The sequence below is a fragment of the Nothobranchius furzeri genome, chromosome 15 (genome assembly GCF_043380555.1).
Source record: "Nothobranchius furzeri strain GRZ-AD chromosome 15, NfurGRZ-RIMD1, whole genome shotgun sequence".
Classification (NCBI taxonomy): Eukaryota; Metazoa; Chordata; class Actinopteri; order Cyprinodontiformes; family Nothobranchiidae; genus Nothobranchius; species Nothobranchius furzeri.
Genome location: NC_091755.1, coordinates 24,112,397 through 24,130,066, shown reverse-complemented (window position 1 = coordinate 24,130,066; position 17,670 = coordinate 24,112,397). Strand labels below are relative to the sequence as shown.

Here is a 17,670-nt window from a genome sequence, read left to right as displayed (position 1 = left end):
TATTTTATTTTATTCTATTCATTGAATGAAAATTAAAGTAGAGGTCTCAGTTTAATGGATCTGCAATGATTCAATAGGAAAAGTGTATCCAAACACTCTTGTGGACATGGTAAGGATTTCTATGAGGTTTGTTGATACTAATGTACGCCTTACCCTTAGTCTTGATTTGTTTGAAAAGTTGGAGTCCCTAACTATAACTCATACAGTAACGCCTGAGAAAAGCCAAATATAAAGACCTGCAAACTGTTTAGATTGTATAGTTGAGCCCAGATGTTGTCCCATTTGACATCCTCCTGACCACCACTGACACGACTCCCTCCTTTATGTTTTCTCTCTTTTAGACTTGTCATCCTGTACTCTGCTTTTATTTTCCTTTTCCATTCTCTAGTCTCACACTCCCACCACTTCGAACACACACTAAGGCATCACAGCGTCACACATTAAAACGGGACAGGAATAGCCACCCATGTATTCATCCATCCATCCATTAAACTGCTCATGGCTTTGGGTGGGAGGAGAGCTGAGATTTTCATCTCAGAGCCGGATGTTTGACAGGAGAGAGGGATTCATATGTGCAAACACTAGAGGCAGATAAAAGTGCTTATTAGGACTGGAAGGGCTGTTTTATTGTGGGACGGAGTTTAGTCATGTCGTCATGTTGTGTTTATAGTAGCCTTGTACATTAGTTGTGCAGATCAGACTGCAATGGGCTCTGTTTATCTCCTTTATCAGGATTTCTGCAGCTCTGCATCTGCTATCACACCTCTGCAGAAGGAAGAAATCTACTGCTGTCACATTCTTAGTAGATTTACAATGCATACTTGCCACTATGCTGCAAAATATAAACTACAACAATGGTTGCATATTCTTTATGTCATTTTGTTGTGTCATTATGTGATGTTTACTCTATAGGCTCTGGCCATGTCCTTTTGCCTGCATTCTTCTGGTCAAGTCAAGGCCAGAGGGTTGTTTTTTTCCCCTTTGCTGTAAAATGGTATAATTTGGCAGCTATTTATGTTGCAAAGAGCAGACTTCAGGGACCAGTCATTCATGCTTCTAAGCTGGTTTCACATAATGCACAAGCTCTTTGTTTTACAGCCTGTAATGCTCCCAAATAATAATGCTGTTTCTTTGAATAGAACAGAAAAAAACCTTCTGTTGCAGAAGGTTGCATAAGCAGCTTTAAAACAACGGTGTTAGTGCAAGAGGCTGGAAATAAAAGAGTACAACTGGATAATTTCTACTGGATTGAATGCTGAATTGATGTTTATTGATAAGCATATTCTAATGGAACTATAATTTAGATTTTCTGTAGAAAGGCTCACTGTTATACATCTACTTTTGTAATAGAAAAAGTCTACAACATTCAAGGGCATTGGTTCTGGGCCGTTTTGATACTTGCAAAGCCTTTGTGCTTCCTGAAATGAACACATTTATTTAAATAAATAAATTTAATGGGCTGCATGTTGGCGCAGTGGTTAGCACTGTTGCCTCGCAGCACGAAGGTCGCAGGTTCAAGACTCGCCTTTCTGCGTGGAGTTGCGTGTTCTCCCCATGCATGCGTGGGTTTTCTCCGGGTACTCCGGTTTCCCCCACAGATCACAACATGCCCTATAGGTTATAAAAAAAAAAAAAAAAAAAAAATTGTAAGTCGCTTTGGGTAAAAGCATCTGCTAAGCACATAAACAACATAAACAACATAAATAAGCACTAAAAAAGGAATAGGAATGTGAATGGTGCTTGATTAAAAAAGGAAGAAAAACTGAAGCACAATAAACTAGTAAAAACTAATAAATAGATTTTAAAATGTTCCTCTCAGCTCCCCTTTGCTGGTGGCAAGGGGTGACCCATGGAAAATTGTTAGCCAGCCCACTGTCCACACCCAGGGAAGACCAGCGTTCTTTATTAATGTTATTGTTTTTTTTAAATGAAAATGAATAAATAGGCATTTATTGCATCACTACAGGCTATAAAGTTTTTTCTCTGGCTCCATGCCCCCCCCCCCCCATGAAACTTTTCTTGGGGCACCACTGCATGTGCCATTACTCATCAGTGCCTTTACTATTGCAGAAGGTCAAACTATACTGTTCTCCTGCTGGGTTTCTTGGTCACATCCTGAACAACCTTGTGTGAAAAGGTGTTAATGACACAGTGTAAAGAAGTGTTAGCGCAAACTGAAGATTCGGCCAAAACCACAGTTTATTTTTGGCCTTGAAATTTTGAAGTTCTTGCAAATGACTGTCTTTTATTTTTGCATACGTTGATCATTCACATGAAACTCTCAAGTTTTTTACAAGGTAAAATAAGACTGGTGGCATTCAAATATTGCTTCCAGTGCTTTCAATTCAATTCAAGTTCATTTATATAGCACCAAATCACGACACAAGTCATCTCAAGGCACTTTACACAGTAAACATTAAATCATTAAGCCAATCAGAAAAAAGTTTCCTATATAAGGAACCCAGCAAATTGCATTAAGTCACTGACTAGTGTCAGTGTCTTTACAGCAGTCCTCACACTAAGCAAGCATTTAGCGACAGTGGAGAGGAAATCTCCCTTTTAACAGTAAGAAACCTCCAGAGGATCCTGGCTTAGTATAAGCAGCCATCCACCACGACTCACTGGGGATCGAGAAGACAGAGCAGGCACACACAACATTTATACCAAGTAGTATTTCTATGGCTACATTGTGATTTCTTAGTAAATATTCTATTTAGTAAGAGATAAACTTTATTGTCTTTGTCTTAGTGAATCTATAATGAATTCAACAGGTGAACTAGTAGTAGCACATTTCGTGTCAAAGAAAGTACGGTTCAGGGGTAAAGACTGACAGAAATCTAATCTTTGTGTGATGCAAACCTTCCATCGTTTAAAGGTCCATATGTGTGTAAAAGTTGCATGAAATGTCAAATTTAGCAGATTAGAGCTGGTTAAAGCATTTGAGATAGCTCATCTATTTCAATGAATGGTGGCCTTTCATACAACTACTTACAGTAGGGATTATTTACAACTTTCACACAGAAACAAACTCTAACATGCTGAAAAATTTCCTTCAAGTTGTTTTTCCCATTCTAACATCAAATCAAATCAAATGGGAGAGCCCTGGGGATCAGATGTGGAATTAATGCAAAAACAATTATGAGATTACAGAGTTTTCAGTCAATTCCCAGTCCCTAGTGGGTTTTTACTTTCCTGGATTAGCTCTGAGGGTCATGATTCCAACTGTGTAAATCACTTGGCCTGGTAATCATTTGTTTATCTGGCCTGAAGACGGTAGGTGACATCACACATGTGGGTCAGGCTAGTACAGGGAGGATAAAGCTGGCAAACGAACACACACACATGCACGCACACACACACTTCTGGTGACCGTGATCAGTATTGTGTGTGCATGCGCTACACCATGATATCACGGAGCCGGTGTTTCATGACATTCAAACATTTGGCGCAACCCGTTTCTCCTGCAAGTGAATGGTGGCTTTGTTGCAACACTAGTTTGCTGAATAAATGTTTCCATCACTTCAGGTGATGTCTTCTTTGCTATCTGATTGGCTAGAGAGGAACGGCTTGAGCTTCTCTGTGTGGGAGGCAGATGGTGACATCTTGATGTGGTTGAAGAGGGTCATTTTTCTAGTGTGCGACACAGAATGAGTATGTTTCTCCTCACCAGCCTCCAGTTTGAGTCGGCTCATTAGGTGTGGTGTAAACAGTAAGGCCTTGTAATTAGGCACAGGCAGACCGTTTCATAATATTGTTTGACCACTAAACTGACTTCATGCCTATGGAAGGATTAGCTTAAGGATGACAAAAAGGTGATGTTCAGATACAATACAGCCTTTGTGTTAGTTTAGTATTAAATGCAGGTCTTTTGTGAACATTTTACATGTAAAAGGTCTGAACCCTAAAACACGTGGGCAGAAAAAACACTACAGTCCCCAAGATTTTCTATTCATGTGTTTAATCATCTAGTTGAACATGCCAGTACAAATGTTCCAACTTTATTAGAAAAGCCTTATTTACTATTTCTTGCCAAACATGGTCTTTGTCTCGTTGTTTTGTTGAAGATGTGGGGCTGGAAGTCATTAGTAACTGCCCGCTTGCTCCTGGTGACTGCTTGGTGGAGTTTGGGGTCTCTGCGGGGGTTGAGCACCCTTGGGTCTCAGGCCGCTGAATTCCAATCTCGGTCTGCCCTGGAGTGGGCAGCTGCGGGAGGGCCTCAGGGCTTACTGCTATTGTCTCCTGGACCTATGGCATGGCTGCTGGTTGGCTCCCCAGGGGTGATTCTCTCAGGAGGAGGGTTGGGGCTTCCCTGGTGACAGTTTCCCTGGGGTCTCCATGCTCCAGGGAAAACCTCTGTCTTGGAAATCCTCCATCTTCCATGGATCTTTTGGGGCAGGTCTGATGCCCCTCATACTCACTATTGGACACTCCTAAAGAGAAACCTTAAACACAAGCGGGGGCCTTCTTGACGTGGGTCGACTGATCCAGTATCATTACTTAAAGTCATACTATGCAACTTTTTCACATTTTTAAATAATTTTTGAGCCAGCATGTGCTAAAATGACCCTTTAAAACAGGGGTGTCAAACTTAAACTCACACGGGGCCAAAAAGAAACTCTGGGACGGAGTCGAGGGCCAAACTTAATATTTTTTTGAAAAAGTGACGGCAAATTTGCACATTTTCTTTATCAACATATATGCAATTTTGAACCTTTAAATTTGGAAACAAACTTATTTCTGCATTAACACTGAATGTGGAATAACCAAATTACACACGAGCAAATCAGTTTTAAATAAAAGGCATCAGTGGTATTCATTACTTGTGGTATATTCAGCATTTTTAAAATCTATTCAGGATTTATGTTTTCTTGTTGTTTATTCATTTTTCTTATTTTTTTATTCTCCTTTTTTCCCCTGTAATAAGTGTCATCACTGCTGTGACATCTAGCTTTCCCCACTGAGGAACAATAAAGAGATTTTCTATTCTATTCATCTATCTGCAGCTTTTCCACTTCCTTTTTTACTGTAGGTTAAATCTTTTCTCACGTGCCAACAACAAAATAAAAATATCATTTTATCTTAAATGAAAATGCAAAATCTCACCTGTTAACTTTCATGTTTTGGAGCAGAAAAAGAGCATAAAACCTAAATATTTAAAGCTCAGTTTGCTCCACTGGTTTATTGTGATGCTCACCTGTTCCAGCCAGATACCTGCATCATGGGGTTGATCTGAGCTGAGGAGGAGACTCCTGTTGTTTTGTTCATCTTCATCATAATAATGACAACATTAGATGACAACAGGTGCTCACATAGGTTTGTGCTGATGAACATGTCTGAGCAGCTTGACCACGTTGTTGTGAGTTGGGGAGGAAATACGACAGCAACCACAGAGCTGGTTTGAGCGTGTCGCTGCTCGCTGGAGTTTTATCAGCTCTGTCTGGACGTTAGTTGGAAAACTTTCTCTTTCAATTCAATTCAATTCAAGTTTATTTATATAGCGCCAAATCACAACAAGAGTCGTCTCAAAGCACTTCACATAATAAACATTCCAAATCACAGTTCATTAAGCCAATCAGAAATAATGTTTCCTATATAAGGAACCCAGCAAATTGCATCAAGTCACTGACGAGTGTCAGCTTCAAGTCCAACAAGTTCAGTCGTGAACACATTACTGAGAAGCTAGAATCTCCGTTTCTGGGCTTCAACGTCAGAAAATAGCTGAGTAAACTCTGCACTGAGTGAGAGGAGTGTTTAGTTTGTCCGAGACAGCGGAGCTGCAGACACCGGCAGCAGACGCTGGAAAAAACACAAAGGAGGGGGCGCGTCGGCTCCGCGCTAACACCGCAAAGCATCATGGGAGTTGAAGTCTTTGTGGTAAAATCGGCCAGCGAGCCAGTTTTAATATATTTTTGATATTTATCTCATGGGCCACATAAAAATTCTCCGCGGGCCGCATCTGGCCCGCGGGCCTTATGTCTGCCATATGTGCTTTAAAGGATTACCGAATTGTCACTCAGACCCCCACTGCCCCCTGTAGCCAGAATATTGTACTTCAGAGTGGTGGGGCCCCACTTGTTGGACTTGGAGCTGACATAGTCTGCTTCGAGCATGCTTTAGAACATGAACACAGCTGATTTGTTTTAGTTAGTGATGAACCACTTCTGTAGACACTGATGAAGACTGAGGGGACATTTCAGCAGCAAGATTAAGGTGTTAAAAGATGAACATACAGGGAGGAGAAAAGTTTTGATTTTGGTTCTACCAATCGGACACTAGGGGGTGCTAAACACCAGTCGCTGTTTTCTACGTCCAAGCGTCTTTTATTGTTCGTGACTTCAAATGGTGTTTTTCTGTTTTGGAACTCTGGTAGTTGTTCTAAAATTGAAGAGGTAGCAGCTGACCGTTTCTCCTTCTCTGATATTACTGAGTGGCGAACCTCTCACACCATGGTGTTCTGTTGCTGAATACTCGAGTGTGTGATGAAGGGAGGACCCAGGTAAATGTGGTGGATCGGTGAGAACTGGATGGTCCAGTGGTTACTTTTGGACCGAAACATGTTATTGGCTGAGGATTTTAGACAAATGCAAGAAAACCACTTTATTATTGTTTGCATTTTTTTAAAATCTCCACAAAATATTTACATGTTAGAACATTGTTGAGAGGCATGAAAATGTTTGAAGCTAGCTTGTACTTGCCCTTGTAGCTTTATTTGTCATTGCCGCCACCCTTTTTCCTTTTGGCAGTTGATGATTGAAAGTTACAAACAAACAAACAAACAAACAAACAATGTTTAAATGTACTAAAAGTTCTCTCTCTTCCTGTGTTCATACAGGTGTTCACATCCATCATGTTGCCCCGTTGCTCCTGTCTGCTGTTGCTGTGTGTGACCCAGCTGGTCCCGCCCTCCTCCGCTCTGCCCTTTGAACAACGAGGCTTCTGGGACTTCGCTCTGGACAGTTTGGAGAATGGCGGGATGATGACGATGATGAGGGATCAGATTGAAGGTTCAGGCACCCCTGAGCCCCCCACTCCCGATGTTCCCATGTGCCCCTTCGGCTGTCACTGCCAGCTCCGGGTCGTCCAGTGCTCCGACCTTGGTTAGTGGGAGTGTGTAGGAAAACAGAGCAGCAGTTTGTGATGTGCTGATCTGTGAAAGCATGTTTAGGATCAGGCTAAAAAAATATCCGAATGACCCAACTTGACCCACGGATCTTACAATCTGAGAAAGAAACCTCCTCTACCTCCACTCTGTTTTATCTAGGGCAGGAAATGTCTCCCCCGGAGTAACGCTGGTGTATTTTGACAGGGAAAAGGCATCTCTGTGAAAGGATTTTGTGTTCCAGACTTTGTGTGTGCATACGGAGTGGGAGAGAGGAAAGGAAGAGAAAATAGGAACAGATGGAGCAACAAAAAGAAAGGGGGAAACAATATTTTGACAGGAGGCAAGGTTTTAATTTGTTTAGTGTCTTTGGGGGAACTTTTTAATGTCACTTTTTATTTTTGGGATCATGTTTAAAATGTTTAATTGAAACCAGGATGGGAGGAAGAGAAGAGGGCTTTAAAAAGGATTACATCATTAAATGAAGATAGAGGTTTTATTTGGAGAAAGCTTTCAGGCAAAAACTGGTCCAAAGTAGTAAAAATCTCAGTATAATCTAATTCATAAACAATTGCCTAATTTTAAATGACTTTGTATTTATGGGTCTAAAGATTCTTCATGCAGCCGCCATTAAACTCCCAACAAGAAGCTTGCGTTTACACATAATGGTTTTGTCAAATCATCATCTTACAAGCTCCATAGATTTACCGTCTTCCCTTTTTTTCTGCAGCTGGTAAATGTGGAAGCGTATAATTTCCGAGATGTCAGGTGCTTATTTGGAATAGATGTATTTTGGTAGTGGCATCTGTCTCTTCTCATCCTGCATCCCGGGCATGATGTTGAGCAGGGGCGGCGTTAGGCCCCGGGTACTTGGGCTGAAGCCCTGGACGTTTCATGAAAAGCCCCGGTGTCGGTACAAGATCTGCTCGGGTGCAAAATCGGCTCGGGGTCCGTCGACTGCCGATGACGTCTAAGTAGTTGATTGGCTGAACATGAACCTTACAGAATTACGCAATCACGTTACGTTGTTCCAGGCAAATCTTTCTGTTGGAAAGATGGACAACTTTTACAAAGAAATCCATCATTACCTCTTTGAAAATACACTTTTAGCATAGAGCTGCATGTATATTAGGGCTGAACGATTAACTGCATGTGCAATTAAATTGCGATGTGACAAAAGGAGATTTTCTCATCGCAAAGGCTGCAATTTGGCAGCGAGTGGTTAGCGCAATGCTGATATACATGGAAAAACCCATAGGAACGCTAATGCTAATATCGCCGATTACATTATTACAAATTATGAATTAGAAACGTGCCAAATGATTACATTTGGAGTCTAATAGAAAGTAAAATTACCATAAATCAAATAAGTACAGACAGGTATTTTAGTAAAGCCAGAAAACTTTTAACTCCAGAGTTTTGGCTAGCAGCTATGAGCGTAACTATATGCATGGATATGATATGAAGATGTCTTTTCTGTACGTCACAAATTGAAATTCTTAGACTCAGTGTTTTTGATGTATAAATAGTAGCGTCAAAAACTCTAAACACAAAATACTTCAATAAACGGGACACACTTCTTTCCTGCAAATACAATTTAACAGGTGTTGCTAATACCTATGATTCTTCAAGGGATGTGCTCAAAGAGGAGTTCAACATTGTGAATAAAATATAGTGTTTTATTTTACAAATACCATTATAAACACAAACTTACGTCTTAAGAAACATTATTTTAATAACAAAACTGCTAAATTCTTTCCAACACTATAGATGTGTAGTTTATTTTGTCCGAGTGGGTTTGCCGTACTTAGACGTCATCGGCAGTCGACGGACCCCGAGCCGATCTTTTTTTTTTTTTTTAATTTAGTAAATTTACAAACAAACATGGCACCTTGACTATGTTAAGTTCAAAACTTAAATTCAAAAGGAGCAGTTAATATAACATTTGTAAGTATCCAGTAAAAGAGAACAACAAGAGACAAAAGAACATGAAGAACAAGTACAGCTTTCAATGAGGGTACAGCATATATCATATAGAATTAGGAAATCACTTTGGAAGTTCAGCTAACATGTTATATAGATTTTCACTATATTTGTTGAGTTGTTTCAGGGATTTTAAATATAATTGAAATTCTATTAAAAAACATTGAAGACAGGGGATGATTGCAAAATTCGTTGTTTATGGATAAAAATTTTGGCTAAACAGAGGATGATATTATAGCAGAGTTCTTTATCTTTATTATTGAACAGAATCCCAAATATTATCATATCTTTAGTGATGTGAACTGGGAGTGGTATTTTAGTTCTGATCCACATCTCTAGCTTTTTCCAGAACAATTGTGTTTTCTGACATTCATAAAATATATGATCTATAGTTTCTATGTGATTTTCGCAAAAAGAGCAGTTGTTGCTATCAATATTAAAACGAGCTCTTAACAACTCTTTTGAAGGATAGATTGCATTCATTATTTTAAAGTGGGTTTCTTTAGCTTTCGGTGGTATAGGTAATTTTAGGTAGATAGCTCTTATTTTCTCAACAGATATTTTATCAAATTTGTAAATTATGTTATTTTTGTTTGTTTTTCCAGGAAAAAGAGATTCATTTAAGGCTGATCTTATTGTAAGATTGTTGCATTTTCTGTCAGTTAACAGAAGACCTTTAATAGATAAGATAGGAAGGATTGGAATAGAACATTGATGTTTTAGATATTCTCGGGCTTGGATGATAAACTGTTTTGGAAGTGCATTATGTAACCTGTTAAAGTCAAGCTCAGAATCTTTAAAATTGTATCTTCTGCAGAAATTGTCATAATTCAAGAGCTGACCATCTACATCCATTAAGTGTATAATAGACCAAATATTGTTATCTAACCAATCTCTATAGAATAATGATTTGTTTCGGTGCAATATGAGTTTGTTTATATTGTAGTCAGTTAGGAGAAGAATTTTTAAGCCACCAATTTTGTTAAAGATGTAACTGGGGATACTATACCAAAAGACGTCTGGGTGATTTAACCAAAATTTTAACCAGTTAATCTTTAGGGTGCCATTAAGACATTCAAAGTCAATGGCCTTTAAACCTCCATCTTTTATTTCTTTAGTCATATGAGCCTTTTTAAGGTAGTGTGGTTTGTTTCTCCAAATAAAGTTAAAGTTTGTTTGATTTATTTTTTTAATTAGGTAGTTTGGTAAGGCAAGGTTACAGGTTGGGTAAACTAATCTTGATAGACATTCCATTTTGGTGAGATAGATACGACCTAGAATAGAAAGGTCACGTTGGAGCCACAGGTTAAGTTTAGAATTTCCTTCTTTAAGTTTATTTTCAAAGTTTAAGACTGAATTAAGTTTAGGGTTTTTGTTAATGGTCACTCCTAGATATTTAACCTCAGATTTTATAGGGAAATTATGTATTTCTTTTAACATTGTGTCGTGAATTGCTAGAAGTTCACATTTTTTTAGATTTAGGTTTAGACCTGAGGCCTCAGAGAAGAGTTGAATCTTTTGGATGGCTATAGAAATTTGTTTAGAATCCTTTAAAAAAAGCGTGGTGTCATCTGCAAGTTGACTTATAATTAGATCAGTGCCTAGAACATTTAATTTTGCAATGTTATCACAGTTTTTTAAGTACAATGCCAACATTTCGGTAACCAGAATGAATAGATATGGTGAGATTGGGCAACCTTGTGGGATTCCAACATTAATATTAAATCTAGGGGTGGTGCTTTTTGGTAGGATGACACAGCTGTTTATGTTGTCATATAGGCCTTTAATTAAGTTGATAAAGTTGGTACCAAAACCCAGGCGTTCTAAGACTGACCCCGGCTTTCCACGGGAGCCGTCAGCAGCACATTACTGCAGCAGCACGTCATAGCTGCTGATAGGAAGCGCTGTGGTCAACAGAACCTTTTCCACTGGAGCCGTCAGCAGCCATCAGCAGCGCGAGTCGGCCGCGTCTCAGGAGCAGCATGTCGCGGCCTTTACGCGCCGGTTCTATTTTCTATGCGCGACGCCTCTGAAACGGGTCAAGTTCGACATTTTTGGGGAAGGAAAGACAGGAAATTGGACGCGGAAATGGAGAGAAGCTACCGAGATTTTCAGAATAAAGAACGTACTGCTTTCCAGTTGCTTTACTTTTAAAAAAGGTTACTAACTGTGCGTCCCCGTGAGAAGTTATCACCTAGCAAGAGGTCTCCTTTGTTTTTCGGGTCCGTATTGGCGATTATAAAACGGACAGAACATAAAACACAAACCATGTTGCAATTTTCTCCTGCTTGTTGTTGTGTTTACTGACGAAGTCACTCGTGTGACTTTGTGCTCGGTCGGTGACAGCTGCTCTCCTGCTGCTTCGCGTCTCGTGGGAAGGGCCAAGCAGCAGCTTACGCGAGCAAGACGTGCTGCTGCAGTAACGTGCTGCTGACGGCTCCCGTGGAAACCCGGGGTTACGCGCCGGTTCTATTTTCTACGCGCGACGCCTCTGAAACAGGTCAAGTTCGACATTTTTGGGGAAGGAAAGACAGGAAATTGGACGCGGAAATGGAGAGAAGCTACTGAGATTTTCAGAATAAAGAACGTACTGCTTTCCGGTTGCTTTACTTTTAAAAAAGGTTACTAACTGTGCGTCCATGTGAGAAGTTATCACCTAGCTAGCGGTCTCCTTTGTTTTTCAGGTCCGTATTGGCTATTATAAAATGGACAGAACTAGGGCTGCAACAACGAATCGATAAATTCGATGAAAATCGATTACTAAAAGCGTTGGCAACGAATTGCGTCATCGATTCGTTGTGTCGCACAACTCTTCCAAAAGCGCCCCCCCCCCCTTCCCGCCCGCCGTTGCGCGCAGACCAGAGCAAGTCAGATCAGCGCGAGGGAGAGCCGCAGATCAGCGCGAGGGAGAGCCGCAGATCAGCGCGAGGGAGAGCCGGCAGATCAGCGCGAGGGAGAGCCGCAGATCAGCGCGAGGGAGAGCCGCAGATCAGCGCGAGGGAGAGCCGCAGATCAGCGCGAGGGAGAGCCGCAGATCAGCGCGAGGGAGAGCCGGCAGATCAGCGCGAGGGAGAGCCGCAGATCAGCGCGAGGGAGAGCCGGCAGATCAGCGCGAGGGAGAGCCGCAGATCAGCGCGAGGGAGAGCCGGCAGACTTGCGCTGCTGCGAACCGGTTCCGCATTGTTGCACAGCGATCCAGGCAGCTGCTTCCAGCGCACGGTCCATTCTCAAAGTGGCGCAACCAAAAAACTATAATTAGCACACGATCGTTCATGTCCGCACATGTTCTCTATTTTCTGTCTTATTTGTGCCTGAAGCTCGCTGCGGAGCTCATCACCTGTGCTGTGGTGATGTCACCTCATGCAGCATCGAAAACGCGCTCTGCTTTTCGGTCAGGAGATCCCTTTGATCTGCTCAAAAGTAACTGATGAGGTGAAAAGGTAAGACTCCAGGCAACAGATTTTCTGGAGAATTAAGAGGAGATGCAGGAAGATGAGAGACAGACAGGACAGGAAAATAGTTCAATAAAAACAAGAAAACAAAACAAAGTGTTGAAAAGTAAAATGTAGGTAGATTTATCTCCACTACACGTTTTTACCAGTAAAAAACAATAAGTTATACACATGTCATATTTATACATCTGATACAATTCAGATCACCTTCAAAACTCAGTCACACACCCAGGGCCGTTTCAAGACATTTTGGGGGCCAAGGCAAAATGCCCCCCCCCCAATAACTGGGCTCCCCAGAAGCCTCTGTGTAATTCATACCCTCTCCAGTAGTGTTAGTTATATGGTGTTTATAAAAGCTCCTCAGACATTACTGACATGTTCTAATATTATCAGATGAAAAACTAAATTATCAGACATGCTGTCTCATCTGCTTCTTTTATAAACTTGCAAAAAGTAACAAAACCATTTGAAAGCCACTATTTGTGGATTCTCTGAAAGTTTCCATGGAGTGTGTGACAACTTATTTTTTCATTGATCCTATCGTCTAATCTCACAGCTGAAACAAGCATCCTTAATAATCTGTGCACAGGAAGCTTATGCTGTAGTAAAACAAAAGGTATAATAATTTATTATTAATAAAACCTTGTTGCAGCACTAAAGCAGAAAAATTAGATTTTGCATTAAATATGCAAAATATTTACATATGAATTGTTTTAGAGCCCTTTTATTGGCAGAATCTGATATTAATTTAGTTCTTACAAAAAATGGGTCCCAACATGGTTTGTGTGGCGTTGCCATAGTGTGACGTCATAGGCACAGATCCCCTGTCCTCTTGTTTGGAAATGGAAATATGGTCACCCTACATTAAACAAACTGTCCACCCGGGCTTTTGCACTGCACAGAGACGCTTCGCTGCCTACAACTGAACGTCAGTTGAGAGTCAGTCTCATGCAGACTGACCAATGAAGAGAGGGCCTCAAGTTAAGACCCTCTCCTCATTGGTCAGTCCACACGAGGTGGGTCAAAGGTTACTCTGGGCGGGTTACGTGTTGTCAGGCATTCAAGTATTGAGTATATTTACTGCATATTACAGTAAAATATTCTGTATGTGACCACATTATGGTGATCCTTGGGTCGTGATGATGGAGCCCTTGAATATTGTTGCCCAGGGTACAACAAAGTGTTAATCTGGCCCTGGTTCCGCCGTCACATTCCCGCAGAAACTGGTTGATCACACCGGGGCCAGACTACTAGCATGTGGTTTTACAACCACAATGTCCTCAGAAGCAAAAACGCTTTTAAAAGGGAGGGAGGAGTCCTAACTGTTGCTGCAGGCGTGTTGTGTGAGAGTGCAGTTATATACTGGTTAATATATTTTTGGGTTCAGTTGCTTTCATGTGGCCTAATGTGAGTCTATTTGGGATCATTGGAATGATCAGCAGCATTTCTTGATGTGACTTTATGGCAGTTGCCCAGGGCATCATCGCAAGGAGGATGGCATTCATTTACTTTTGTTTTATTTGGTATTTTTTCAGTCATTTTTGGAAATAGTGATCAATTTTGATTAATTCACAGCCTATGTTTAATTACATTTAAAATAAATGTCAACAGATGAGATCAAACAAAACAGATGAGAATTGCCCTTAAGCTGTTTAACTTGGACCAAGCATTTTAGGTCACAGATAGATGTAGCTTAGGGTCTCTGTCTATACACCTTTTAAGACAATTTAGGTGATGGCATGTTGTTTTTCTGCTATTGAACTGTTTTCTAATAATGTTGTGTTAAATAAAGTGAAGGAAGGAGAGAAATAACGTTTCCCTAGCAGTTTTTAAAAATTTCCCCATGTAATCCGATTAATCGATTAATCGTGTCGAGACCCCATCCGATTAATCGATTATCCAAATAATCGTTTGTTGCAGCCCTAGACAGAACATAAAACACAAACCATGTTGCAATTTTCTCCAGCTTGTTGTTGTGTTTACTGATGAAGTCACTCGTGTGACTTCGTGCTCGGTCGGTGACAGCTGCTCTCCTGCTGCTTCGCGTCTCGTGGGAAGGGCCAAGCAGCAGCTTACGCGAGCAAGACGTGCTGCTGCAGTAACGTGCTGCTGACGGCTCCCGTGGAAACCCGGGGTGAGAAGATGAACTGATGTTCTACAGAGTCGAAGGCTTTGTAAAAGTCTAAGAAAAGTATGAATCCATTGTCAGTAATCAGATCTTTGTATTCAATTAAGTCCATTACCAATCTAATGTTATTATGGATCGACCTGCATTTTAGAAAACCGGATTGTGATTCACTGACAATATCTGAAATTCCTGACTGGAGGCGTAAGGTAAATATGTAAGTAAGCAATTTATAGTCCGAATTTCTAAGTGTGATGGGTCGTCTGTTTTCAATAATTCTTGGGTCTTTGCCTGGTTTGGGGATAGATATGATGATGCCTTGTCTCATCGTGGGTGGAAGAGTAGAGTTATTAAAGATTTCCGAAAAAACTTCAAAGAGTAAAGGTTTTATGTCCTCCCAGAAGTGACGGTAGAAGTTACCTGTAAGGCCGTCTGGGCCAGGTGCTTTATTAATCGCTAATCTTTTGATTGCCTTATCTAGTTCGCTCATTGTAATTTCCTTTTCACAGGTATTTTGGAAGGAGTCATTTATTTTAGGGATGAAGGAATCAATATGGTTTAGAAAAGCATTAGAATTAGGGGCTGAAAATTTAGAAGTATATAAATTTTGGTAAAAGTTGAAAATTTCTTGTCCCATTAATTTTTCATCCGTGGATTCAACATTATTTATTAGTAAAGAGTTTATAGAATTTCTTTGTTGTCTTCTTTTTTCTAGGTTACAGAAATAAGCAGTGTTTTTCTCACCTTCCTCAATCCATTTGGCTCTCGATCTAATGAAGGCTCCTTTAGTTTTTTGTATGTACATGTTATCCAACTTTATTTGAAGGGTTAGGACATTTTGCTTGTCTATTTCAGATGGATTAGGTTTATTGCAATATAAGTTAAATTTTTGTATAATGTCTAATTCTAAAACCTGAAGTTCGTTTTTAAGTTGCTTACTAAATGAAATGGAAAGTTGTCTGATTTTGTACTTTAAAAATTCCCATTTAGTGGTTGCACTGTTTAACTCTTTTGAGTTTACAATATCTGTGATAAGTGACTTTATTTTTTTACAGTAATGGTCATTTTGGAGAAGGCAAGAGTTAAATTTCCAATATTTGTTTATTCTATAAGTGTTGTTTTTCGGCTTAATTTTAAGTGATATAAGGTAATGGTCCATTAGTGGGGCAGCAGATATATCAGAGATGAAGTCATATAATAAAAGTAAGTCATTAGTAATAAGCCAATGGTTGATCCTTGATTTATTAGTTGAATTAAACCATGAGAATTTCTGAGTGACTGGGTTAAGGTGTCTCCATATATCCATAAAATTATGTTCAAAACAGAAGTTGGTAAAAAATGGATTTGGGTAGCTTATCTCATATTTAGATGGCCATCTATCCAGAAATTCATCCTGAACAAGGTTGAAATCTCCTCCAATAAGGACATTATTGGTGGAATGTTTGGCTTTTAGATGGTCTAACCGTAAACCTATTTCTTCCAGCAATATTTTATTTTGAGTTAAGGTATTATATCCATATATATTTACTAGAATAAAATTTGAATTTTCTATGTTTATGGTAAGAATTAACCAACGGCCAACAATATCATTCTCAATAGAAGTAATTTTACCTCGAAAGTTTTTCAACAAGATGGCAACCCCAGCTGACCTTGAAGAGCCATGAGAAAAAAAGGCTTCATCTCCCAATTGCTTAGTCTAAAATTTGCTGTCTTCATGTGTAGAATGAGTTTCTTGTAAAAAGGTAAACGCGGCATTTTTCCCTTTGCAGAATAAGAAAAGTCTTTTCCTTTTAGTGATATCTCTCAACCCTCTAGCATTGATAGAGATTAACGAAAGTTCGCTGTTTATAATAACCATATAATGAACAGAAAGAACAATATAGGATGAGCTAACCTAAAGCAATAAGAGAACCTGGGTAGCAATCCCCAAAAATGGTAATCTGAGTGTACAACATTTATAACATTTGCAGATCTGTATCCTCATACAACTACAGCTACATACATATGTAAATAATCATAAGTGGTCTCATTTTCACTTACACATGTTTATGTTAAACTGGCTAGGGTGTAACCCGCTGTCCATTGATGAAGGCATATGGACCTTTAGAGGTGGTTTTCAGCCCTGCTTTTCTTGCTTGTTCCACCCTAGGCCATACCGCAAGACGTGCTTCACGGTCCTCCTTGGTGAGGTCCTCGGCGAATCGGATGTTGAGCTCTCCTCATGTGGGATGTTGTTTAGTGGATCTCCAAAGTTAATCTCTGTAGAAACGGCTGGTGAATTGTATGATGACTTGTCTTGGGTGATCAGGGTTTTTGGGGCCGATATGGTGAACAGAATCCAGAATGAAGTCAACCTTCTCCTTCCAGCTGGGTTGGATCTTTTTAATGATGTCCGATACACTTTGTCTTGTGTCCTCCTCTTTGTCCTCTTTTAACCCTTTGAGCCGTAGGTTCCATTTTCTTTGGTATCGGTCAAGGTTTGAAGCTTTGTTTTCCAAGTTGTCAACTTTTTTGGTTAACACTTCATTTGTGGTTTTCAGCTGAGTTATTTGCTTTTCCATCTGCTTATTTTTCTCTTTACAGTCTTGAATTTCAGCGCTGTTAAATTCAACCGCTTTGGCAATGTTAGAGATGGAGTGTATTTTGTTTGAGGTCAGCGCCAAAGCTTTCCATCATTTTTTGTAGACCTTCAATGGCGGCTAGTAGCGCACTGTTGGATACATTAGAGTCAATTTCTTCTTCTCCTTTTTGTTTTTTGTGTGATGTTGTGGCTTTGCAGGGTGAGGAAAGTGGGTTTTTATTACCTCTTGAGTTGGTGTCCATATTTTCCGAACCAAGGTAGTCGTGAGTTAGCAGGGCTTTGTGAGCTTTGCTGTTAGCTTTAGCCATTTCTTCGTGTTTCATGTATGGCCTCAATCGCGGAAGTAACATGCAGTACCAAAGTCCAACAGAGAGGGAGCAGCTGGCAGTAGTTTGTATACAGCCTGCCTGAACCTCCACCACTGAAGAAG

General features: G+C 40.1%; 1 protein-coding gene across 2 annotated transcripts in view; it reads left to right on the top strand.

Annotated features, from left to right (window-relative positions):
* The window catches only part of bgnb (biglycan b), a 48,597-nt gene that overhangs the window by 11,228 nt on the left and 19,699 nt on the right, over positions 1–17,670 (top strand). For both annotated transcript variants that reach the window (XM_054735937.2, XM_054735936.2), the window contains one exon: positions 6,833–7,097. In XM_054735937.2, the coding sequence (XP_054591912.1) occupies positions 6,848–7,097 (250 nt within the window). In that variant the 5' untranslated portion in view covers positions 6,833–6,847. The remainder of the gene's footprint in view (positions 1–6,832; positions 7,098–17,670) is intronic.